This window comes from Triticum dicoccoides, chromosome 2B, assembly GCF_002162155.2.
Source record: "Triticum dicoccoides isolate Atlit2015 ecotype Zavitan chromosome 2B, WEW_v2.0, whole genome shotgun sequence".
Taxonomy (NCBI): Eukaryota; Viridiplantae; Streptophyta; class Magnoliopsida; order Poales; family Poaceae; genus Triticum; species Triticum dicoccoides.
Window position 1 is genome coordinate 236,054,076 of NC_041383.1, and position 20,880 is coordinate 236,074,955.

At 45.9% G+C, this 20,880-nt stretch overlaps 1 protein-coding gene across 1 annotated transcript; it reads left to right on the forward strand.

Moving 5' to 3' along the window:
• The first annotated feature begins 8,909 nt into the window (after positions 1 to 8,909).
• On the forward strand, positions 8,910 to 12,365 carry LOC119360815. The gene is made up of 4 exons (XM_037626304.1): positions 8,910 to 9,209; positions 10,087 to 10,621; positions 10,912 to 11,251; positions 11,438 to 12,365. The coding sequence occupies exons 1-4, from the start codon at positions 8,910 to 8,912 to the stop codon at positions 12,363 to 12,365; spliced, it is 2,103 nt and encodes a 700-aa protein (XP_037482201.1).
• Positions 12,366 to 20,880: the final 8,515 nt, after the last annotated feature.

The following is a 20,880-nucleotide window of genomic DNA, read 5'->3' on the forward strand; positions in this document are numbered from 1 at the left end:
TCGTCAAGGCTGTGGGCTCTGGGCCACAACTGATCTAGCAGGCCTGTACTATTTGTGGATCACAAACTCACCTTTTTTTCCAATGCCCGGCCTATCAAAAATGTGAGGTTTGTTCCTTCTTGGGCCACAACAAGCGCAACTGCTATGATCCTAAGGCCAAGCACTATTTTTGGAAGCCCAAGAATGCTAAGAAATCTGATCTTCATTTATCTGGAGCAGCAAATCATTTTGACAAGACATTCAAAGGCAAGAATCCTATTTCTCCTTTTTTTGAGATGGAATCATTACCCTGCTTACCTTCTACTAGCAGCACTGCCACGGCCAACTTGGGAAACGGGAGGCTAATTGATTTTGGTCCAGTCAAATCGGGGGCTGCACGGATTCCTTCCTCTAGCAAGCATTTACCTCAGTTACCTACGCTGCGCCTCACAGCTCGTCCCAAGCAATCCTCGGCCGTTCATTGCGATATCTGCGGCTGCCTTGGACACGTGCCATCATCCTGTCTCCAGGGGCGGCGCTCCAACAAAGAAAATTGGCTACACAATCAATCCATACCCCCTGCCGATACGCATTCCACCTCGCCGCGCGTGCACTCCTCTGCGCATGCTCTGCTCCTCCCTCCTCCACCAACAACGGCGAATTTCCCCATCAACATCGTCCCCTACCTGCCGCAAGGAATGATGGTGGAGCTTGGCCCGGCTGATCGGAAGGTGAGAGTGGACATGGTGGTCAGTGCGGTGCCTCCCCTGTGCCACGACTTCTTGGCTATTGCTAAGGCCAATAGGTTCATCCCACAGCATCAGAAAGAAGCCCTCAGCGATACCATCCAAGGTTTGCTCCATGAGTCTCATTTCTTCCCCACTGAAGTTGAGGATCACCCTCTAGGGATTGGTATTTTTGGATTTGATGACTCCCTCGTTAGAGATACTGTCGTCGGAACCACCTTTGAACTAGATGAGATGCAAGCTGATGAGCACACGGTGATTTCTTTTGTTCCTCATGATGCTGCGCTTAACATGAGGCTTACCACTTTTGGCCCGGAGATTTGGATCTTGTATGTTGGATTTCCCTATGACTACTAGTAGATGTGCACGTGCAACGCACGTGTTGAGAAAATTAGTTATAACAATGCGATGATTCAGACAATGTAATGATACACATAGTTAATCCACGTTGCTAATTACAGATAGAAGAGAAGGTGTTGTATTTGAACCTGAATTGCTACTGAGATATATATGGCTTGGATTTAGCTCTATGGACCCTGATAAAAGATAGATAGTGCAATTCTATCTCATCACAAGCACCTTCTCTTTCACCATGTCAGATCACACAACTCTATTTCTTCACAACCCATAGTAAGACGTGTAGAACAAAGGTCTTCAAGATAGAGCAAACAAAGGCCTTAAAGTTGCAAGAAAAAACTCTACAACACACAGGCAACTCTGGTTCTTCAAAACGTGCCAAGCTTCTATGGTTACAATTGAGAGCGACTATTTCAGGCTCAAAAAGATTTTTCTTCAGTCAGTTTTCCCTCCGCCCTCCCATATTATGCATCCAACGGACTGTAACCTTCTTCCTGGCACACGAACGCCCGCACTACAGCCTCGCCGCCCTGGTCTGCCCGAGTTGCCGTTGCTGCCACCGGTCATCCCTCTAACCCACCTCCACCCAAACCCCACAACCCGTTGCATGTCCTCCGCTGACGACGCTGGGACAAGTTGTGTCGTCCCTGCCTCCATCCAGGTCCTAGATCTTCATCTTGGGGATGCCACCACAAGTAGTGTCGTCCCCGCCTCTGTCCAGGTCCTAGCTCAGCATCTTGGAGACATTGTGGCAGGCAGTGTCGCCTCCATCTCAGCCTTAGCTCCATCTTACCTACTTCTCAGGCACATGTCGACAAGTTGAAGGCTCAAAATTCCAGTCACCTGAAAGCAGCCAGTAGGCATTTGGACTTCACGTTTATAAGAGAGAGAATTAGGAGCACATATCGACTGATCGTTACTCTCGACGGTGAGCATGTTATTGATTGTGAACTCATATTAGGCTGTTTACACAGAGGAATGAAAAAAATCACGGAAAACCGAACTATTATACAATACTTACCTTATCTAACAAAGATATATAGAGATTGTAGAAAGGGATAGGATAGTTATTTTTGCAAGAGACTTGTTGTAAATTCCTTAACTTAAAAAACAAAAAAGGGTGGTCAACATTCTGGTGCAGACTTCACTATCCCGACTGATTCCATTATAGGAACATGATATTCCAAACATGATCTCACATATGAGCTCAAAAATTAAAATAATCTACTCACATATCCTAGCTCTAGGTAATACTAAGGTTACATTTTTTATCCTACCAAAATTACATAAACCCTTCCTTTCTAAAAAAAATTCGCATCAGGACATGCGTGTCGTCCCCTTTTAAGATATTAATGTAAATCAATTGATTAACCAGCAATACTCCTATTCTTGGAAATTATAGAAATTATAGAAGTTTATTGGATTTTGGAATTGATTTCTCTAGTAAATTAAGATCAGTTCCAAATATACTCCCTCCGTTCCTAAATATAAGTCTTTTTAGAGATTCTACTATAAACTACATACAGATGTATGTAGACATGTTTTAGAGTGTAAATTCACTCATTTTGCTCCGTATGTAGTCCCTTCTTGGAATCCCTAGAAAGACTTATATTTAGGAACGGAGGGAGTATAATTCAAGCAAAACATGGTTTCACCACAACCATAGTAATTAGATCAGAAGTTCCTATCCAATCTATCACCCCTATACATACCACAAACTTCATTCAAAATACATACTGCCGAGTGCCGACTCAAAACCATCCAATACTCCTAGTCTTATACAGACTGCACACACCCGTAAACCAAACCCTCATTAAAAAAATACATCAACCAGCTATACACCCTAATGTATGTACATATATTTGTACCATCAATCTATTGCTAGGTGGTACATATATTTTGGTCCAGTGATGCTCAAGACAGATCAGTGATTGCCCCCATCCTGAAGGAAGTGAACCAACTAAGTAGAGTTTATTCTAGTTTTCAATTTAGGCTTGTGCACAGACCAGCTGCTGTTGCTGCTCACCTGTGTGCAAAAAATGCTTCGCCTGAGCGGCAAAGGTGTGCTTGGATAAATATGAATTATGGCTTCGTTTTCAGCCTTCAGCTTGACTATAACTCTACTTATTCAGTCCGGAAAAGCTCCCGATTCCCCCAAAAAAAGTGCACGTGCATGAAACAAGGATCTAGCCAAAAAACACTTAAATACAGTCAAATTCTAAAAAAAAGGAATAAAAGTATGCAGAAGGAGCAACACATCTCTGTTTATAAGAAGTACACAAACCACATATTTCATATTCAGGAAAGGAAACCAAGATATAAACAAGAAAAAGAAAACATAGGATCCATAAACGTAAGATTTTGTAAATTGATGAGGCAGCACTGACCTCATCAAAACTTTTCCCATTATGAATAGCTCGTTCGTGTCTCTCTTCATTGAGCCGTTTAAAGAGTTGTTCTTCTATATGATCGCTAAGCATGGCCCTTGGCAGATCTTTAGCCCCAAGAACATAATTTTGTGGCAAAGGCATACGTAAGCCATGCTCGATCTCCCAAACACAACATTTAGGGCAAGTTTAATCTGCTTCTTTGGAATCACCCCATTTGAAATTTAAAAGGGCACAAATCAGACACTGCCAACATTCACATTTGTCACACATTACACAACGTAGATTCGAGTATGAAGTTTATCCTTAGAAAATTGATTACCTTCCACCTGAATTTTGAACTGTGAGTCTCATTGTAACACAGGATACAGAAATTGTGACAAGTCTCAGTAGCAGTAGCAGTATAGTATGCATTTCATTTTATCCAAGCAACACAAGGAGAACAATAAATTGGTGGAGGCTAAAAAAGAGGTTCTCTACTTTGCAAAGCTTGCATATGTAATCATTTTCAGTGTATTCAATCACTTGATACTTTAGAACTTTAGCATTGCTCTGTCAAATGATGGAACATAATAAACAGTTTACACTTTGTAGTGCAATAAGCATATAACTATTTAATATGCTTACACTATGAACAATGGTAATACCAGTGAAACACGTACATAGCTATGAACATGGATCGATCATTATTGTCATAAATGAAACTTATAGAAGGAAATTGCAAATGGAACTTCTTGATAGAACATGAAAATAGATCATTGTAGACTCGTGCTTCATAGCTATGAAGAACCGGCGTTACGGATACGGCGATAAGGAAATGGGGATACGGTAATTTCAAGAAACAATAATACGGCGGTATGGTGGGTATATATAAATAATTAATAAAATGGTAAGTAAAGAAGAACAAATAATCTATGTGCGAGATGACATGAGATCAAAATACTACCCCTTTCATTGCCTTCATGCCTCTTTTTATATCATCAATGACTGAATGACCATTAATTTCCTAGACCCTCATAATTGAATGTTGTGTATCTCTGGACTCACTCCTTGGCCAGCACAGCAACAACATCAGGAGGATAGCAGCAGTAAGCAACAACATCAACAGGTCAACAGCAGCAACAACAATGTCAGTATAAAACAAAGCATAGCTGCATACAAGATGCAAGCATTATACAAATATATACAGCAAAGCAGCATCTGCTGCAACAGGCCTGCAGCGACAAGCACCCAGTGACAAGCCAACAAGCATGCAGCGTCAAGCATAGACAGCACACACACACGCAGCCGGCAAGGCGGGAGGACGGAGGCATGGCCAGGCCGGACTTGGCTGAGTCCCTGTGCAAGATAACAAAGTGAGGCCCTTTGTCGGTTCAAGTGCCAATTAGACATTATATTTGTCCTAAATTTTCTTCAATGACTTTCTATTGAGAATTTATAAACTCACGTGTTAATCTTCTCTTTCTTTGGTTTTTCATGTTACAATTACTTTTGGGATGACATCTTAAAACACAAAGGCATGAAACTTGAAAAATCAAACCTGGAGGAGGGAGAACGACCATGGTACAACACTACACAGGCGTGAAAGAAATCCAGCACTGAACGCTTGCCGATGGAGTAGTACTGCTATACAGGTCTTCTCTGAAATTAGTACAATTACTGACCCTGATTGATGTAACATGTATTGACCTTGATTGTCGGAATTAGTACATAATGGAGTAGAGTAACCTTCTCTTGCTCTCTCAAGTGGAGCATATGGAGAATTACTACAGCCCAAAAAGAAGTAAAGCACAAATTAGATCGGATACAAAGCAAAGCAACCTACTTCGCTTATAGAGGAGGATCTTTACCTGACCAATGCAAATTAGGGAGTGAATCATAGGGATCAACGAATCACTGATGGCTCGGTGATTGCTCGCACCGGCTGCACATGCCCAGGCCAGGGCCTAACCGGAGGAGAGCAGTTACCTTGTCGGGGACGATGCGGATTTCAAACCGGCAGGGGGAAGAGGGATCCGCGCCGCCGCGCCGCGGGCTCGCGTGCGGCCTCATTCGCCGGCAGCCGCCACACATGCGCCCACTTCGTCCTTTGGATGCGGCCGGAGAGGCGAGGCGGAGCGGGCGCCGCCACGCCGCGGGCTTGCGTGCGGCCTCCATGGCCAACCCAAAAGAGCGCGACCACGCCTCCCCTTGTCTCCCGGCGGTGGCCGCACTCCTTCCCTGCTCCGGCTTCCTGTGCACGCCGCTCCGGGCCGCTCTGGCGAAAAGAGCGCCGATGAGGGCGTTGTGCGGGCGGCGGGGAGAGTGCCCGGGAGGTTGTCACGGGGCAGTTCGGCTGACGATTGGGGGTTGCGTCATTGTGGGGGAAGGGAGGAGGCGGCGCTGTTTTCCTCGATCTGGGGAGAGAAAGAAGGATCGGGGAGGCACGATTCAGTTGGAATCGGCCTGAAAATTAGGAGCTGCGAGCGGAATCAAGGGCGATTGTTTCACTCGTGCGGGCGTCGGAACGGCAGAGTTTTCGTTCGCCCTGAACATGTTCTCTTGTTTAATAGTAGTGTAGATACAATTACTGACCCTGATTGATGTAACATGTATTGACCTTGATTGCCGGAATTAGTACATAATGGAGTAGAGTAACCTTCTCTTGCTCTCTCAAGTGGAGCATATGGAGAATTACTACAGCCCAAAAAGAAGTAAAGCACAAATTAGATCGGATACAAAGCAAAGCAACCTACTTCGCTTATAGAGGAGGATCTTTACCTGACCAATGCAAATTAGGGAGTGAATCATAGGGATCAACGAATCACTGATGGCTCGGTGATTGCTCGCACCGGCTGCACATGCCCAGGCCAGGGCCTAACCGGAGGAGAGCAGTTACCTTGTCGGGGACGGTGCGGATTTCAAACTGGCAGGGGGAAGAGGGATCCGCGCCGCCGCGCCGCGGGCTCGCGTGCGGCCTCATTCGCCGGCAGCCGCCACACATGCGCCCACTTCGTCCTTTGGATGCAGCCGGAGAGGCGAGGCGGAGCGGGCGCCGCCACGCTGCGGGCTTGCGTGCGGCCTCCATGGCCGACCCAAAAGAGCGCGACCACGCGTCCCCTTGTCTCCCGGCGGTGGATGCACTCCTTCCCTGCTTCGGCTTCCTGTGCACGCCGCTCCAGGCCGCTCTGGCGAAAAGAGCGCCGATGAGGGCGTAATGCGGGCGGCGGGGAGAGTGCCCGGGAGGTTGTCACGGGGCAGTTCGGCTGACGATTGGGGGTTGCGTCATTGTGGGGGAAGGGAGGAGGCGGCTCTGTTTTCCTCGATCTGGGGAGAGAAAGAAGGATCGGGGAGGCACGATTCAGTTGGAATCGGCCTGAAAATTAGGAGTTGCGAGCGGAATCAAGGGCGATTGTTTCACTCGTGCGGGCGTCGGAACGGCAGAGTTTTCGTTCGCCCTGAACATGTTCTCTTGTTTAATAGTAGTGTAGATACAATTACTGACCCTGATTGATGTAACATGTATTGACCTTGATTGCCGGAATTAGTACATAATGGAGTAGAGTAACCTTCTCTTGCTCTCTCAAGTGGAGCATATGGAGAATTACTACAGCCCAAAAAGAAGTAAAGCACAAATTAGATCGGATACAAAGCAAAGCAACCTACTTCGCTTATAGAGGTGGATCTTTACCTGACCAATGCAAATTAGGGAGTGAATCATAGGGATCAGCGAATCACTGATGGCTCGGTGATTGCTCGCACTGGCTGCACATGCCCAGGCCAGGGCCTAACCGGAGGAGAGCAGTTACCTTGTCGGGGACGGTGCGGATTTCAAACCGGCAGGGGGAAGAGGGATCCGCGCCGCCGAGCCGCGGGCTCGCGTGCGGCCTCATTCGCCGGCAGCCGCCACACATGCGCCCACTTCGTCCTTTGGATGCGGCCGGAGAGGCGAGGCGGAGCGGGCGCCGCCGCTCCGCGGGCTTGCGTGCGGCCTCCATGGCCGACCCAAAAGAGCGCGACCACGCCTCCCCTTGTCTCCCGGCGGTGGCCGCACTCCTTCCCTGCTCCGGCTTCCTGTGCATGCCGCTCCGGGCCGCTCTGGTGAAAAGAGCACCGATGAGGGCGTTGTGCGGGCGGCGGGGAGAGTGCTCGGGAGGTTGTCACGGGGCAGTTCGGCTGAGGATTGGGGGTTGCGTCATTGTGGGGGAAGGGAGGAGGCGGCGCTGTTTTCCTCGATCTGGGGAGAGAAAGAAGGATCGGGGAGGCACGATTCAGTTGGAATCGGCCTGAAAATTAGGAGCTGCGAGCGGAATCAAGGGCGATTGTTTCACTCGTGCGGGCGTCGGAACGGCAGAGTTTTCGTTCGCCCTGAACATGTTCTCTTGTTTAATAGTAGTGTAGAAGTGTAGATTAAACCCAGCATTACATGCATAAGTCTGTGGATACTTTTGGTACTTTACTTGAATGGCATAATCCCAGGAGTGACAGGCGTTTTGTGCTCCTGAAGGCCAGGGTCATTCATCTTAGATTGGTCCCTAAGAGCATTGTGATGAGGCAGATTGGGGGTGCTAGGCACTGCTGGACAGTTGCTGTAACTATGTTACGTAGTAGTGATTGGAATGCACACTTACCTGAAGTTCCACCTGCTGGGGAAAATCCACCTCCTGATGATGGTGTTCCACATCCTCTGTTTGGTGAAGGGCTGACTGCTGAGCAAATTTACCAAGCCCAGCTGCACAACTGGATGGCTCAGAATGTAGCTGCTGATCATGCTATGCATCAGGCTAATCAGGCCAATGACAATGTGCAGGTGGACCATCAGGTTCAGTTTCAGGCGCAATGGGGTGCCTGGCCAGCTCCTCCACCTCCTGCTGTGTATAATTTTCAGGCATGGTTGGCTGCTGAAGGTCTTCAGGTTTCTGATGGAATTTTACCTGAAAACAATCTGCTAGACAGCCCTGCAATGGCTTGGAATGACTCCATATCTTGGCACAGCAGCTCTGAGTCTTCTGTCAGTTCTGATGGGTTTGTTCTTGTGCCTGTCAATGTTCTGAATAATCTCTCGAGAAGTAACTTTGATAGCCCTGCCAGTATCTCCTTGGTTCCTATAATACAGCAGCAAGATTCTCTCACAATTGATCTTTCTCTGAATAACTCTGGTCTGCACTTCACCATGTCACACCATGGGAACTTGATGGCTTCTATGCTCTTCCACTCAGCTAGGCCGGTGTGACAGATCAATGACTTTCTGTGGACTGCCATTAAGCCCGTTTTGGCCACTTTTGGCCCATGGAGCTCGGGGCTGGGTTTTAGGGATTGCTTGAAAGTTCATGTTCAAGTTAGCAGCAACAATGATTCTATCTTGATTACTGCTGGGCATCAGATCACTAGGGATAATGAGGACTGCATATCTGTGGTGCATTCCTGGTCTGCTCCTGCCGCGGCTCCGACTGATCCCTCCATGGCTCTGCTCCAGGGAAACTCTAGCTCTTTGCTTATGCCTCCTTCTGATGTTGTTCTGCCTGATGGAGGCGCTTCCTCTCATCGTGGAAAAGTGCAGGCACCTGAATGTGAAGTCTCTCTTCATCGCAACGCTAGATCCAATAAATATGATGGATTTCAGGTCCATGCTCTGTGCGATACCAAGAAGAAGCAATCAAAGGTCAAACCACACCACACTCCTACTGCTCCCTCCTCGGTGATCATCAGGGAGCTGGACACTGAGGCAGCCCAGGAAAGACCACCTCCTACTCCCATTCAGGTAATTCAGCAGGTGGGTGTCCAAACATGCACCATCCCGCCAGAAGAACTTACTGAAGCTGCTCTCTTGGAGTCCAAGGAGGCAGGGTCTTCGTCCTCGGCTTAATTTGCTGGTTTATTAGCTTTATGGGTCTTTTGGTCAATTGGAATGTGTTATGTTGGAACATTCGTGGGTTAAACTCTGGTGATAAACAATTAGCACTTTCTAATGCTATCAATGCAAGCCTGTGTCTGATCATATACCGTGCGTGGTCTCCATTGAAACTTCTATTCCTAGAAGTAAGCTTTTTCGATTTCAGCCTTTCTGGATTCAACACCCTGGTTTTATGGAGGTTGTGCAGTCTGCTTGGGATAAGCCCGTCCGATCGACCAATAGTGCAACCATTCTTTGTAGAAAATTCAAGCACTTGCGATACTGCCTCAAAAATTGGAGCAAGAACATTTCCCGATTATCTATAGCCATTACTAACTCCAACAAGGCTCTAGCTGACCTGGACACGCTGGAGAACAGAAGGCCTTTGACAATTCCCGAGGCTAATTTTAGGATTATCCTAAAAGCCCACATCCTACGACTCTTGTCATATCAACAGCAATATTGGAAGAAACGGTGCACAATTCGATGGGTTCATTTTGGGGATGAAAACTCCAAAATTTTCCAAGCTATGGCCTCCGAATGCTACAGGAGGAACAATATTGCCTCATTAACTCTACATAATGGAACAATAATTGATGATCACGCAAGCAAAGAATCTGTCATTTATCACTCTTTTAAAGAAAGACTTGGAACCTCCTCTAAGCATGAGATGAAATTTGATCTTCCCTCCATTATCAAGAGAATTGAGGGGCTGGATGACCTAACTGTGCCATTTACTAGGCAGGAGATTGATCTAGTCATCAAAGAAATGCATGCGGATCGGGCTCCAGGCCCTGATGGATTTAATGGGGCATTTCTAAAATCTTGTTGGCACATAGTTAAGGAAGATTTCTATGCACTATGTGATCAATTTTTTGAGGGTGCTCTCAACTTGAAGAGTATCAATGACGGATTCATCACACTCATCCCAAAAATTTCGGCGCCACAAGGAGTTAATGACTTTAGACCGATCACTGTGCTAAATTGTTGTCTTAAGGTCATCACAAAGCTTCTAGCTAACAGGTTACAAAAAATGATTCTCAAGATTATTCACCGCAACCAATATGGTTTCCTGAAAAAGAGGTCTATTCAGGACTGCCTTGCTTGGGCTTTTGAGTACATATACCAATGCCAATCTTCTAAAAAGCCAATAGTACTGCTCAAGCTAGATTTTGCAAAAGCGTTCGACACCATCGACCATGATGCTATGCTGGAAATCATGAAACACATGGGTTTCAATGATAAATGGCTGGGATGGATCAAAACAATTTTCTCCTCTGCGAAGTCTTCTGTGCTCCTTAATGGCGTCCCGGGCAGACAGTTTAATTGTGTTTGTGGGGTGCGCCAAGGTGATCCCCTGTCCCCCTAATCTTTGTCCTGGCGGCAGATTTATTGCAGGATGCAATCAATGACTCCTTCCAAATAAATGATCTTAAGCTGCCCTTTCACCGCCCCAACCAATCAGACTACCCGGTGATTCAATACGCCGATGACACTGTCATGTTACTTCCTGCGTGTCCGGACCAAGCTTCTCTTGTCAAAACGATTCTTACTAATTATGCCACTTCGATTGGTCTCAAGATTAACTTCCACAAGTCTACTCTCGTGCCCATGAACTGTGATGCCTCCACCGCTCAGACTATTGCGCAAATTTTTGGTTGCGTCGTGGGAAAGTTACCTTTTACTTACCTTGGGCTGCCAATGGGTACTTCTAAACCTACAGTACAAGATCTCATGCCATTGGTTTGTGGAGTTCAACGGAGACTTTCGGCAACGCTGTCAATGATTTCCTATGGAGGGAAATTATCCCTTCTCAATTCGGTAATCACATCCCTTATAATCTTTGCCCTTTTCACCCTCAAACTGCCAACGGAAATTATTGATCTGTTGGATAAAATCAGAAGACAATGTCTCTAGACCAAGAAAACGGATGATGGGGAAAAATGTAACTCATTAGCTTCATGGCAAATGGTTTGCAGACCAAAAGAGTGTGGGGGTCTCGGGGTTCTTGATTTACAAACCCAAAGTGATGCTTTACTCATGAAATACCTGCACAAATTCTATAATCACTGGGATCTGCCGTGGGTTGACTTGATTTGGTCCACATACTACAATGACAAAATCCCACACGCTTCAGATCCATGCGGATCGTTCTGGTGGAAAGATGTGCTCAAACTCACACCCATCTATAGAGGAATATCAAAAGTGATCATTAGCAAAGGAGATATTGTGCTGATGTGGAAATATCTATGGTTGGATGATGTCCTTGCTGATTCACACCCACGTGCTTTTTCTTATGCCAAACTTGAAGACATCTCTGTTCGAGACTTTCTTGGGTGCACCAATCTCAATGAAACCTTTCACCTACCACTGTCCATGCAAGCACACAATGAGCTACGTCATCTCCAGGAGATCACAGCGCATGTTGGCATGGGTGAGGGTGATGACATGGAATCCTGGATCTATGAATGGGGCTCTGAGATATACACTGCCAACAGATATTACAATTTCTATTTTTGTGAGGCCACAGCCCATATTAGCTACAAATGGCTCTGGAAATCTTCGGCCACAATGAAAATCAAAGTCTTCGGTTGGCTCCTCTCTGATCGCCTCAACACAAGAAACATGTTGAAGAGAAGACACTACAACATCGGGGACAATTATGGTTGCATTCTATGTGGCAGGAATGAGGAAGAAACAATTGAACATATGATCTTTACTTGCCCCTTCAGTTCAGCCTGTTGGGACACTTTGAATATCCACTGGACAGCTAATGGAGATCGCCTCAACTGGATCAAGGAAGCCAAATCCGTTTGGAACAACCAAATGTTTATGGAGATTTTCCTATATGCCTCCTGGAGTTTGTGGAAGGAAAGAAACAACAACCACTTTAGGAGAATTGACCCCACGGTTGGGTCTTGGGCAAGAAGAGTCAAAGAGGACTTCTCTTTACTCATACATAGAGCTAAAGAGAAACACAAACATTTTCTCTCCACTTTTATTCAGTCCTTTGTTGCCACATAGTCTAGTACTTACTTAGGCTACCTACATATACCGTTAATTTTATCATGGCTATGGATGTAAGGATATGACATTGTACTAAACTTTTTGATACTTTAATTCAATATATACAGTAGGAGCCTCTCCTACTGTTTCAGGTGTCAAAAAAAATATTTGTCTTTTTACAAATTTCAAATGGGCATATTTTAGAGTGTAGATTCACTCATTTTGCTTCGTATGTGTACTCCCTCCGTTCCTAAATACTCTATTCGTCTTTCTAGAGATTTCAACAAGTGACTACATACGGAGCAAAATGAGTGAATCTACACTCTAAAATATGTCTATATACATCTGTATGTAGTAGTCCATTTGAATCTCTAAAAAGACAAATATTTGAGTAGTCACTCGTTGAAATCTCTAGAAAGACAAATACTCCGGAGTATATTTAAGAACCGGGGGGGGGGGGGTTGTGCACAACCGCATGGGAAACTCAGCCCGGTCGTTGCGCCGCATTAATAGTGAGTAATGAGCAGTCAAATCATAAGCCCCACCTTTCCCACTGTAGGTTGCTCGGAAGAAGCAACCATCAATACGATCTTCTTTGAATCCACTCATACTACTCCATCTGTCACTGTTTATAGAGCTCGCTTCAGAAAAAAGAAAAAATCTGTGGGACCAAGGCGACTAGCGATCAGCCTGGAAAATAGCATTTGTAGTTATAGCACGGTGTCTATTACTAGAGGGAATAATGTGTACACACATGCATGCAGTGCTTCCACCCCGGGTATACACATGCATGCACTTACTCCACTCCGTAGTAGTACTCCCTCCTTTCCGGTTTATAGTGCTCAATTCAAAAATCTCACCAATCAAGGTAGATGGCGAGTGGTGGAATACTTTTTGTACTTTTGCAAAAGCACCTAATTAATGCTCTTATTTTCCTCAAAAAATTATGTTTACCAATGCATTAATTGCAATGCATGCATGCATAAAGTACATGCATTGGTCAATTTTCTCTTAATACTTGCATGCAATGATTTAATGCACCTTGGAATCTGAACATGTGATGGAAAAAATCAAATTGAGCCTTATAAAATGGAAAAACTAAAATTTTAAGATAAGCCCTATAAACCGGAAAGGAGGGAGTACATCGAGAGAAAATTGTGGACTTGATTGTGGACTTGATTGCGGTTAACACACAGACGGGCTCGCACGAAGGCCAAGATATATTCAAGCATGGTTGGTTGATCGATATCATCTTTACATGTTGGGCTGCCGTTTTCCGCCCTTCTCTGGAATAAACGTGTACTTTATCAGAGATTAAAAAAATAAGCGTATAGACGCTCCACCATGTGGTTCTAGTAGTAGTACTACTCATACTACTAAACCTTGTGCTTGGCTCTTCGCCTCTTCGTGAAGTCGAACAATGATGGTACTCCGCATGTTGGGTACTACAGTGTATGCCTCTGACAATCTGACACCGAATGGACTGATGCATGTCCACCGAGGGTAGGTTGAATTAGTCAAAAGGCGTAAGCAAGCTTCATCTTGTCCTGCAAGCTTCTCCTCGTTCTGCGAGTTGACGGGACACACCAAAAAGTAGTGCTAGTCCATACTCCCTCCTTTCCGGTTAATATGGCTTAATCTTTTTTGCGGGTAAATGAGAGAGCTTTATTCATATATAAGCATTCTTAGAACGATCTGCCAAGACACTGGTCACTCGAAGCGAGGTACCCCGCAAAAAAAGAACTAGGAAGCGAGGTGTTTCATCAACCCAGCTCTCGGCCACATTCAAAGTGCAGCAAGCATGGTTCGCACGAAGATGCGCCGCAAGGTTTGCTGACCTGTTTACATGTTGAATAACAAAAAAAGTGGAAATATTACCGAGCGCTCCTATTTGTAACAGGATATGAGCCAGAATTAAGCGAGAATTGTGGCGAGTGTCCCATGCAATCAACTTCCATTATCACATGCGAGAACCCTCGAAGAGAACCAAATGTGTTGGAGATTGCTTTATCACATTTTAAAATTATAATAAGAGTGCAGACGCTCCTCCATCCGGTTCCTAGTACTAGTATAGTACATACCTCTATAGACTATAGTAGTAGTACTAGTACTACTAGTAAACTTTGCGCTTTGCTGTTCGCCTATTCGGGAAGTCGAACAATAATAGTACTAGTAGTATAGTGTATGCTTCTAGCAATCTAACACCGAATTAACTGTTGCACGTCCACCGCCTGAGCGAGGGAGAGCTTGCATTAGTCAAAAGTTTATCCTTGTCCTGCGAGCCACCGCACGCAAGCTTCTCCCGTCCTGCAACCTTCTCCTCGTTTGCAAGTTGACGGGACACAGCAAAGTAATGCTAGTCCATACTGCCTCCTCTCCGGTTAATATGGCTTAATTTCAGACAAGATAAATACACTGTTTGTCACTGTATATTTGTAAAAATACGGTCAGTGGACTTCATAATACGCTCATTACGCTCAAAATATATATATATATATATATTCTGGTGTTTATACGGTCACTAGCTCACCCTGACTGAGTATGTGTGCGCATGCACGTGTAGGTTGAGCACTTGAGCGTGACCATGTATGTTCCATCGTGTGCTCGGACATGCATGCATTAGGGCGTCGCGCGTGTTTTTGCTTCCATGTGTACGTGTGACTGTTGCATACACGTAGGGGGAGTACGTGTAGGGGCCACTAAGGAGCTGTCAAATCACAGAGTAAGTTAGTCAGAAGAAGCAACCATCATTTGACTCTTCAATGACACGTACGCAATATAAAATGGTTGATATGGAGAGAAAAATAAAACCACTATATATACACTAGCAGGAGCCTAAGCTACAAGCCTGCTTGCTTAGGTTGCTCTCTTCACAAGCATAGAACGACGGGCCTGATCCCGCAGCTGGGGAAGGGAACAATATTCTGCATAGACGCGGTCGACATCGGCGAGGGAGAAAACCCACAGTCGGTGCGTCCCAATCGGGGGTCACCGCAGTATGGGCCGATGTCGCATCCCAACCGCCCTTCTATCTGCAGCCCGACGTCCCAGGTAGTCCATCTTCCTTTTGGAGCCGGCTTGCTCCACTGTCGTAGCTCCATCTCCATGTCGATCTTTCTCTACTTCTACCTGCTTCTACTTGTGATGAGTTTATGTCTCATGAACTAGTGCCAGTACTATTATTCTAATCACACTTCTTCAATATCTTTGCCATCAGGGATGCTCAGGTCGATTTTAGTGGAACTGCACAAAAGCATCGTATGATTCGAGGGTGCCAGTCGTCTTTCCTTCGACAGGTTCTACCTGGCCAGGAAATTAAATCCTGTTTAGGGTTTAGGATTTAAGTCGTAGTGACCCCATAGTAGTTTTTCTTTCGTACACGCTCTCACAACTTTTGTCTTTAGTTGTGAAGTAACTATTGTCTATGATCTGTGAATCATTGAGATGCATCGGCATGCTTGTTAGTTTTCCTTTGTATTTGATGGAATGTTGTAATGGTGCAACCTTGGAATAGGAATGAAAATGGAGTGGAAAGTTTCTGTTTTTACGGAGAAAAAATGGAAACAGAGAGAAACCAACGTTTCGTTTCGTTGGATTGCGCCATCGAGCAAAACCAACGTTTAAATCATGTATGTCGTGTTTGTGTCTCACCCTCCTCCACGGCTCGACCCCACATGGTCGCTCGGCATGCCACTCACCGCAAACCGAGTATATGATAACTTCCCCGCCTGCTTGTCGATGGATCACGCCATGGAGTACTAGCACTACTGGAAGAGATTGACGAGTTGGGGGAGGACAGCTAGCTATAGCACGGACTCCCAAGAACTTTTTACATGCATGTTGTAGGCGGCTATTGCGACCTTTGAACATGGAGCAGTCGCGTGCACCAGGAAGCGGCACGGGCGACGCTCTCTCGGCCGACGTGCCGCTTCAATGCCGGCGCCAGTGAGAGGTCGCGTCCGCTCTGGCTGGGCATGAATGCGGCACAGACCGTTTCGGGCGGGAAGCACGCACGGGTGATGAAGAGGGTTCGGGTTGGTCAGGACCGGCCGTGGCAGCGGTCCGGACGTCCGCAAACAAGAGATGGTGTACGTTAATATTGTTGCGTATATAATTAACAATGTAAATAATGTGCTAATTGGACAAATATGATTGGAGATGGAGATGGAAATGGAATTTTACGTAAACACGGATATGCATGTCTATGTCTATGTGTGTGTGCGCGACGACTCTCACGACCTGGAAGCGGGGGTGTGTTTTTTGATCGAGTTTTCTTTCTTGGTACGTTAAAAAATTGTCCGCCAGTTTTCGCTTCTTTTTTCCGGGAACGCGCGTATTCTATTTAAAACCACTGCTATGGAGAGATTTTTTACGCCATTATAGCCTCTTGTTTGATAAAGTTTCTCGCATCTCGCTCTCTCACCCTCTCCATATCAAAACAAGATGACAGTGTCCACGCTATCTCTCTCCTCACTGGTGGTCACAGATCCGGCCGAATCCCGTTTGCTGCGGGAGGTGAGGAGGTGCAGCGTTGACGTTGTCGCCGTCAGTGATGGAGGAAGCCGATGCGCATCGTCCTCTCGAAGCCGGCGCTGGCACAGACGAAGATCCTCCGCGCCCTTGTTCGCTGCCGTCATGTGGGCAGATCCCGCCCTCCCACCTAAACGACATGTCGCCCACCTGAGGTATAACTTTTTGTACTGGTCCAGCTCCCCAGGTCGCTGCGTGCGGGTTTTGTTCTATGCAACTACTCCCCGGCTCCCCATGTATAGTAGCTAGGGTTCATCGGGTGGTCTAGCATCACCTACTAGTACTACTCCCTCCTTTCCGGTTTATAGTCCTCAGTTCAAAAATCTCACCAATCAAGGTAGATGGCGAGTGGTGGAATACTTTTTGTAGTTTTGCAAAAGCACCTAATTAATGCTCTTGTTTTCCTCAAAAATTATGTTTATCAATGCATTAATTGCAATGCATGCATGCATAAAGTACATGCATTGGTCAATTTTCTCTTAATACTTGCATGCAATGATTTAAAGCACCTTTGAATCTGAACATGTGATGGAAAACAACCAAATTGAGCCTTATAAAATGGAAAAACTAAAATTTTGAGATAAGCCCTATAAACCGGAAAGGAGGGAGTATTATAGAGGAAATGCCACTCGAAAAGTTGTCCTGATTTATGCCTCGGTGGAGGTATACATGTTATTTCGACAAAAAGTACATGGTGGTTGTGCGGTCATTGTCCATATGGTGGTAGTACTATCACTGGTTAAATGAAGAAATGCTTTTTTTCTCGGGTATCCTGGTTTAGTTCCCATCAAGATAATTATGATGCTTCTATTTGTTGGTGTAATTTTCATTAATTCTTATTGATAATTGAGATATTGTTGCTAATCTTGTAAAACAAAGTAACAACACTATATCCCTTTTTTATATTTTTGGAAACAGCGATGCGTATCTCCATACCCGGGCATGTCTTCCTCAATTTTAGCAGAACTGCACAAAATTGGATGGCCATTGTTGTTCCGCCTCACTGTCCTCTGCCACATGGTTCTTCCTTCCTCGAGCTTGATTACTGAGAAGAAACAGACCATAGTGAGGATTTGTCAAACTTCATAGGTGCCTCACCCAAACTTGATGCCAAATGGATGATGCATCACCACGATGACCTATCGATGCTCATGGTTGCGCCTCATGGTTGCGTCGGCTGGCCAAGGTGATCGATTTTCAATGAAAAACAAGTTGTCTTCCATCAGTGCTCTTTGCTTGTTACGAACAAAGATGATATCCTTCGTCAGTTCACCTTGGTTGCGTTGGAGACGCAGTCGTCTTTCACGTTGGTGCAATTTTATCACACAATTGGCTATGAACCAAATGTTTCCTCGAAGAAGGATCGACGTTGGTACTAAGAGCATAAGTTTTGTCTTGATTTCTAAGCCTTCTCACAACTTTGTCTCCAGCTCCCCTGTAATTTTATTTGTCCAGCTATTAACTTTGATTTAAAAAATCGTGTGGACTAAAAACCCGAATGGACGTAGTAGCCCTCCATTTTTATTTACTCCGCATATTAGATTTGACTAAAGTCAAACTTTGTAATACTCTCAAACCTTTCCGATAATTGAAATTAAAATTCTTTATTTGTACACACTCTCACACGTTTCCGATAATTTGGCGCATGTGTGGTTGTTCACTTAAGGGAGGGTAGTGTACCGCACGTGAAGGACAGGAAGTGCGACCAGGACGCGTGGGCGTGGATCATTAGTTCATCGGGAGTAGTAGTTGTTTTCTTCACTGTATGTTAAATAAAGAGTTTCGTTTCGTACTTACACAATTTAAAACGATTTGTTATGGAGAGAATAAGAAAACCACTCCACATATATTAGTCGTATACACGAGAGTACTATATGGATGCAGCTTCATTGACTTAGTGCACCTGCCTTTGGGTTTATGACAGGTGGGCCCAAGATGTGGCTGGCTCACCTGTCATACAGCCAAAAGCAGGTGTAATGAAGGCACCAGAGCTCAGTCTGTACTACAGTACTATATATATAAGCTGGAGCCTCAGTGCTTGTTCGCTAGGGTTTGCACTCTCCACACTCTCGCCGCACTACATATATATACACGTTGGAGGCTCAGCGTTCATTTGCTAGGGTTTTCTATATTCAATGTCCCTCTTCACCAGATCTAAACAAGACTGTGTTGGCCTCTTGTCTCTCTCTCCCCCCTCACAGCTGGTGAAGGAGGCGTCTGTATCCCGTCGCACCGGGAAGGGGAGGAGGTGCAGCGTTCACTCTATCGCCTTCGGCAAGGGAGGCAATCCACTGCTGGCCGCGCTGTTCTCTTTCACCCAGCGCCTGTGCGGGAGGGCCACCGACCCCTTCTTCCTCGCTGTCGTACGTAGTGTGGGCAGATCTGGCCTCCCGCCGCACGCCTTGCCACATCCCAATGACCCTAAGGTATAAGTTTCTTTGAAACTGTCGTTGCTCTAGTTGCATGTGTGTCAGGACCCTGACTCAATGCCACACTGATCTAGCATGTAACACCTCATATCACTTTGCGACCTCAGTCACGGTATTCCCACGGGTGTCGCCTTATCAGGCCCGGGATTGTTTGCGCCTTTTGGCACACGTATATGATAGTGTCGCTAGCATCGATATGACAAGGAGCCCGGGCTGACATGGCTAGTCGTGAACCCAGAGTGGCACTAACTTACACGGATAGGCATACATGACCCAGCAACGAACGTGTCAGTCATCAGCGAGTGAATCCGGGCTGTAGCAGTTGGGCTAGCAGGACTCCGGTAAACCGGGCTGTAGCAGGCTAACAGGACCCCGGTAGACACCGCGTAACATTTCCCCGAAGGGACAGACACAGGAACGAAGAAGGACACATGCCAGCCAGCCTAATTGTTCCAGAGCAGTAGCAAGCTACCAAGCCTCAGTGGAAGCACTAGGATACATTTCCCGGTAAGAGAGGCTACCAAGGATAAACAACTAGATAGTCAGATCCCACATATACCAAGCATTTCGATAACATACACACAATATGCTCGATATGTGCAAATACAACATGGCATCACAACATGACTCTACAACTCAAGTATTATATTTAATAGGCTCCAAGGAGCGAGATATTACAAACATGGGTCTCTCGACCCAGCATTCAGAGCATACAAGTCAAAGCACAAGCGGAAGCTTAACATGTCTGGGTACAGACATCTATAAATGAAAAAGGCTGAGAAGCCTGACTATCTACCAGATCCTGCCGAGGGCACAAGATCGTAGCTGAGATAACAAGCTAAAACGTTCAAGTCCACGCAGAACTACTAGTGAGACTGAAGTCTCTCTGCAAAAAAACATAAAATAGGCAAACGTGAGTACAAATGTACCCAGCAAGACTTACATCGGAACTAACTACATATGCATCATTATCAACAAAGGGGATGTTGGGGTTTAACTACAGCAAGCCAGCTTTGACTCGGTGGCTATCTTGAACTACGACTGCAAGTAACTCTTTGAGGTGGCGCACACGAGCCCACATATTCACCATATCAATACACCACTATGGATCCGCTCCCGTCTCCCTACGAGAACGCCATCCATAGCACTCGCGCTTATCTTGCGTATTTTAGAGTATCCACTTTCACTGTATAGGCAACCCAGAAGTCCTTTACCGCGGACACGGCTATTCGAATAGATGATATTAACCCTGCAGGGGTGTACTTCTTCATACATGTTTCCACTACTTAGCGTCTGCACACGACATGTGCTCGGCAGACTTCAAGCGAAAGCTGATGTGGGTGTAGACCACGACCTACCTAAACACTCAAGTCTCTAGTCCAGGTTTATCGCCTATTCAGGTTCCATCTGTAGGGAGTCCGGCCGAGGTTTCCACATACGGCCCCGAACGATGTGTGCAGGGTTTTCGAGACACCAAACGGGCGCCCGGTACACCGTGCCACGTGCCTACCGCATCACAGCCCACCCCTCGGGTCAGCGCTGCTCACGGCCTCCAGCATACTACAAACACCAAA

What these genes read in the sequence shown, in the direction of transcription:
- LOC119360815 (XM_037626304.1), top strand. Translation starts at nt 8,910, where the DNA reads ATGGCTCTGCTCCAGGGAAACTCTAGCTCTTTGCTTATGCCTCCTTCT. An exon ending in CACCTCCTACTCCCATTCAG is followed by an intron (nt 9,210 to 10,086) that starts GTAATTCAGCAG and finishes TTTACTAGGCAG; the next exon opens with GAGATTGATCTAGTCATCAA. An exon ending in CAAAACAATTTTCTCCTCTG is followed by an intron (nt 10,622 to 10,911) that starts CGAAGTCTTCTG and finishes ATGCCACTTCGA; the next exon opens with TTGGTCTCAAGATTAACTTC.